The sequence below is a fragment of the Peromyscus leucopus genome, chromosome 16_21, assembly GCF_004664715.2.
Source record: "Peromyscus leucopus breed LL Stock chromosome 16_21, UCI_PerLeu_2.1, whole genome shotgun sequence".
Lineage (NCBI taxonomy): Eukaryota > Metazoa > Chordata > Mammalia > Rodentia > Cricetidae > Peromyscus > Peromyscus leucopus.
In genome coordinates, this window is record NC_051084.1 from 67,377,248 (window position 1) to 67,383,247 (window position 6,000).

The 6,000-nt window shown below is 46.7% G+C and overlaps 1 protein-coding gene across 1 annotated transcript in view; it reads left to right on the top strand.

Annotated features, from left to right (window-relative positions):
- Window positions 1-5,772, top strand: part of LOC114707856 (24-hydroxycholesterol 7-alpha-hydroxylase) — an 81,638-nt gene extending 75,866 nt beyond the window's left edge. The window contains exons 11-12 of the mRNA XM_028890717.2: window positions 900-987; window positions 5,359-5,772. Of these exons, the coding sequence (XP_028746550.1) occupies window positions 900-987; window positions 5,359-5,430 (160 nt within the window). The 3' untranslated portion in view covers window positions 5,431-5,772. The remainder of the gene's footprint in view (window positions 1-899; window positions 988-5,358) is intronic.
- Window positions 5,773-6,000: the final 228 nt, after the last annotated feature.

A 6,000-nucleotide genomic window follows, 5' to 3' on the forward strand; every position in this document is an offset into this window, starting at 1 on the left:
ACGGGTATTTACAGTTGGGGAAAATCCACAAGTGCTAAGTATCTACGGAATTTTCAACATGTTTGTGTTTTAATGAGTTTTCTTTCTAGATGTGCACTCTTGTTCCTGTAAGGGTAAAAACTGAATCTGTTATAAATAACACACCTCATTATTTTCACTATTTTGACATTGGAAGTGTTGGGAAAACATTCTTAGCATGAACATAGCTCAGCTGGTTTCTGATGACTCTGAAAAAAAAAATACTGAGTGCCACAGATGGTCAGATTCTAGTGTTAGCCATGGAAGAAAACTCAACGTTGTAGTAAATGCCTAAAACTTTTATTTTGCCATTGCCAAAAATTTACCTCCAGTGGGTACCTGAGAAAATTCTACTAGAATGTCCAAATATTTAAATTTGGGTAAAATCATATTTTCATACTTTTTCTTTTGGCTAAGATACAATGTAACATTTTGATTTACTTTTGTTTATACATGTGTGCATGTGCCTGTTTATCTTCTGGCCTCTGAGGGTAGATTCACATGCACACAGACATACATACAGACACAGACATACCTACATAGACAAATTAAGATAAAATACATCTTTTTTGTTTTGTTTTCTCTGTGTAGCTTTGCGCCTTTCCTGGAACTCACTCTGTAGCCCAGGCTGGCCTTGAACTCACAGAGATCCACCTGCCTCTGTTTCCCCGAGTGCTGGGAATAAAGGCGTGCGCCACCACTGCCCAGCTAAAATACATCTTAAAAGACATAGATTTTCATTTGTGTTCACCTAATGACTAAGCATTTATACATCTTCTAAAGCAACTGAGCCATCCCAGCCACTCAGTGGTATTAAGAAAGACTGAAGTATTCATGTGTCTTTTAGAGACAAGTAATTGCCTTATGTTTTTTTTCTTCAGGTGGTTTGCTCTGTTAGAGATCCAAATATGCATTATCTTAGTGCTTTATAAATACGACTGCACTCTTCTGGACCCATTACCAAAGCAGGTAAGTGCTTTTAGAATTTCAAACAATATCATGACTTCAGATTTGATATAAACTTTAAATATGGGTTTCGATACTAGCCACGTGTTGAGTGAATCCCTTAAATTTGACCTTGGCTCCATTTACAGAGGTCTTCTGTAGGTCTATAAATGAACTCTTTGCTTTGAGTGCGTCATAGCCCTTGGTCCATCCAGAAGGTGACCGGATGCAGGGAAGCCAATCTCCCTATAAAGATAGTGAGCATAAAGGAAGAGGCTGAGGTTTCTCCCTCACCATTGAGGCTATCTGTCACTTAGCTCTATGTAGATGCAGTGGCTCCTGAAGGGACAGGAGCCCCAGAGTCCTGGATCCTGGAAGGTTTGCAGAGCATGGATTGTTTACTCTCCTCCCTAGGGCTCCTAATCCAATAGTTCTGGGAAAGGGCTCCATGTCTGCATTTCTGACAAGTTACAGATGTGTCTGTTACTGCTGGTAGCCTGGGTACCACGCTTTAGAGAGCACTGCTGTAAGGGGTGAGGAAAAGTCCAATTTCATCCCAAATGTGTGAAGACCGGCTTGGACTGGATGAAGGGTGCTATTTAAACAGAATGTGGCTCTGAGGTCACATCCGAGCTATTCACTAAGGCCGTTCGTGTTTCATGGAGGAAGGAGTAAATGAAACTCCTGGTGTTCTTTGAATGGAAATAATCTAAGTGTGTCAGTGCCTCAGGAAATATGTCACAGATACACACACTTAAGCACTTTCCATTGGTTTTGTTTCCACTTCTCTTTCTCCTAGTTTTTTTTAATGTTATCAATTTCTTGAGAATCTCACATATTATATTTTGATCATATTCATCTCTCTCCCTCATCTCCCAGATCCGCACCCCATTCTTTACTGACCCAACTTTGTGTCTTTATTTCTTTTTTTAAACCTGTGGAGTTCAGTTAGTGATGCCTACATGCTTTTGGGTGTGGTCATTCACTGGAGCATGCTAGACCTGCCCAGGGGTCACACCCTTCAAGAGAGCTGTGTTCTAGTAGCAACTATCAGTTACCAGTAGCTTCTCAGCTAGGGGTGGGACTTTGCGCCCATCCCCCGCCCCCATGCTAGGGTTTTGTCTGGCTTGAGTGTGCACAGAATGTGTGCACACTGTCACCACCACACGCAACAGCCCCCCCCCCACTCTGTCTAGAAAGCAGAGTCTTCTTATAGTCACCTACCACCTCTGGTTCTTACATTCTTTCCACCAATGGCAGCCCTGGGGGCCAGCCCACCTGAACCCACACTGCCCAGGCAAGGTGCAGGGCTCTTTCTCCTGAGTGCTGCCATTGGTGAGAGGCAGGGCCAGCTCTCCTGCCTGCCACAAGTGGCAAGGGACCAGGGTTGGGGTAAGGGCATCTTTCCCTCACCCATGCCACCAAATGGCAGATGAGGGGGGGTGGGATCAGCTCTCCTGCTCTCCTGCCCTCAAGGCCAGCTCGCTTATAACACCCCCCCCCCGCCCCACCACCACCACCAATAGGGTCAGCTGTACTGTGCTGTCCAGGCAAGGTGCGGGGCCAGTTCCCCTGAGTGGCTGCAGCTGGTGAGAGGCAGGGCCAGCTCTCCCTCCTGCCATAGGTGGCAAAGGGTGGGGCTGGGGGAGGGCATCTCTCCATCGCCCACTCCACCGTATGACAGATGAGGGGTGGGGCCAGATCACTCACACAGATTGGTGGGGCGAGACTACCTGTGTCTCTGTCAGCAGGGTCAGCTCTACTGTGCTGCTCAGGAGAGGTACAGGGCCCACTCTCCCACGCTTGTGACCCGAAGGCCACATATTTCCTCTCTAAGAAATAAATATAATTTCATTTCTCTCTCATTACAAACCAAATAACAAGGAAACACAGCAAAGCTTTATTTAAGCTGCACGCCACACCAGTGGCCCAGCCTTGGCAGCCTGGCATCCATCCACAAAACAACTTAAGTGTCAGGCACATGTTTCACTGGTTCTGGTGGTTGTTGCATTCTAACATTTTTAGGGTGCAGATCCCTTTTTTTATTTAAATTTTTTTTCTCATTTTATATACTAACCCCAGTTCCCCTTCCTATCCTTCTCCCACCCCCTCAGCTCTCCCCTATCCCAACCCCCATCTACTCCTCAGAATGGGTAAGGCCTTCTTTGGGGAGTCAACAAAGTCTGGCATACCGAGTTGAGGCACAGCCTAGACCCTCCCACCTACAAGGCATCCCTCCATAGGAAATAGGCTCCCCCAAACCAGTGCATGCATAGGGTGCAGACTAGTGCAGGTCCCTTCCTCCTCCACAGCTCATTGGCCACTGGGCCAAGGGGGCAGACGTGGCAAGCAGGGCCTTGTTCAACCTGTGAGTATAGTGGAGATAGCCCTTCAGGAGATGACTTCAGTGAATCAGCTCAGTGGTGTTCCAGAGTGTAGGGAATATATAGGATTGGGAACGACAGCTGGAGAATCACCTAACTTGCATTAAACAACACATTCCTATCATAAAGTTCCAGTGCAAGTCTCAGTTATTATCATCTGTGGATGCTTGGTCCTATCATAAGGCTCCCAGCACAATGTCTAATTATCATGTGGGCAGCCAAGGGAAAGCTTCTGCAGGGCAGGGAACTGTGTCCAGGGTCACACTAGAGGTAAGTCAGGGATCTGGGCCTAGCGACGGTCTCCAAATAAAGCCAGGTAGAGAACAGGGAGCCTTCCTCCCAGGGGATGGAGTCATCCATGTTGCCGAGATTGAAGAGGGCTGCCAGGCCATGGTAGACTATAACCTCCGACCACAGGACCTCCCAGCACCTTAGAAACTAAAATTTTGTGCATCTCTCCATGGAGAAGTACATACATCTTCATGTATAACTGGGTTCAACTTCAGTGGGCTCATGGGAACTACGCAATCCATTCTATCCGCGGAGTTAAGGCATCCATCCTGTGTTCTATTGTGTTCACACTTGAAAATAAAAAAGGCTGATTGCCTAAACTGCACCCCCCTCTTTTCTCACTCTTCACTGACCCCCAAAGCTCAAGGCTGACAGAGCCTTTCATAACTCTAAACCTTAGAATCCTTTCTGTTTTTAGGAGTACTCTGTCACCCCTCCCTTTACCCCACAAACTCAGACATTCCCCTTTCCTGAGGAAAAAAGATCCCCAAGCGGTGGTCATCCCAACGGTGTGGCTGTGGTCTGTCCACCAGCTCCAGGTAGTTCCCACGCACCTGTCACAGGTGCCGATTTTCACTCAGTGACTGACGTCCAAGCTCCAGAGCCAGAAAGGGGGGGGGGGTTACAGAAGGCTGGGAGGTTGAAGAGAATGTAAGGAGTCATCTACGGATAAGAATAACTACCAGCACACAGGTTGGCCTGCATAGGCCGCACACAGGTGCGTGGGCACAGGCACACTGGCAGACTCCCACGTAGCGTGCAGGCAGGAAGGTGGACTGGTTGCTTTGCTGCTGCTGTGATGAAACACCAGGACCAAGGCAACTCAATCAAGGCAGCGGGCATCTGGGCGTATGGTCCTGCAGGGATAAGGGTCCACGATGGCTTGGAGATGTGGCAGCAAGCAGGAAAAGGAAGCTGAGAGTTATGTCTTAAGCCACCAGCATGACGCAGAAGGAGCAAGCTGGAGGTAGGCCAGGCTTTGCGATCTCAGAGTCCACCCCCAGGGACACACTTCCTGTGTGTCAGAAGCAACTATTAACGGGGGGTGGGGGTAGGGGTGGGGGGTGTCAAGTGTTCCAGTACCGAGACTGTGGAGGTCTTTTCTCATTGAAACCACCACAGGAGAGGAACGCAAAGGCACTCATCTCCAACCTCAAGGTCGTTCTTCTGTAGAATCACACGAAAGTGGCATTCTATCAGCAACAGTCACGGATCATCACATCCCTGTTTTCCCTTTGGGTTCCCCAGGCATCTGCTGTCAGCCATCGTTAGCCGACTCAGTCCCCTCGGTATCTGGTGTTAGCCATGCTTTAGCTGACTCATGCCATATCACTGCCACGTTGTCTGAACACAAAGTGGCACATTCGGCCTTCTGTTTCCTACGCGAGGTGTCATAGCTTTTGAGTCAGGGATGTAGAAAGAGCCTTGTTTATTTTTAGCATGCCCTTCAGCCTGATAGAAGGGTGGGCAGAACACAGGCCTGTGGGCCTAGGTGAGCAACGTGAAGCTGAGAGATTATTAAAATAAGCTAGCTTTCTCTTCTCTGCTCCTCCAACGGTAAAGTTGATGCTCGAGGTTTCAAAACTCAGCAATGCGGACATTTCCCACCCTTCCAGCCTCCACTCTGTACCTTTAGAGATCACAACCAGGAAGACTTAGGACTAAAGCTGTTGGCCTCTGTCTCTTAGCTTCTGTGTCTCTTCTACATTTCTGCTTCTAGAGTTGTCTCCATTTGGTGGGTGTCCCCCAGCCAGAAGGGAAATGCCGAATTGAATATAAACAAAGAACATGATATCCGTTGGGGCTCAAGAGGGTCAGAACCTTCGAGAAGAATGAAGTAACCCGGCTCCTGCCCTCCAAGCATCTTGACCTGAAGACATCCTAGTGGCACACGTGTTTCTTATCTGAAGACCATGCATCCGATCCCACTGTCAGGAACATAGAAACCCCAATTCATGGTTTAGAGAATGGGTTCAAATGATTGTTTAAAAGCTAATTTTTTTTAAAAAAAAAGTTGGAATTTGACTTCATATATGACCATATCAAAACTTCAAGTAGAAATGTCATTTGAATAGAAATATTGGTACATTAAATTCACTGTGAAGGCAACATTCTTAAAATTCTATTTTGTAAAGAAGAAGAAGAAGAAGAAGAAGAAGAAGAAGAAGAAGAAGAAGAAGAAGAAGAAGAAGAAGAAGAAAACTCTAAAGTTTTGGACACTGAAAAAAATTAATGATTTCTAGACATTTTCTATTTTTAAAATGTGATTCTTAACTAGAGGTTGGAAATCTTAGGCTTATTAAAGCCAATCACTGCAGACATGCCCAGTGCTGAGAAGTATGGAGAAAACGGCAGATTTGTG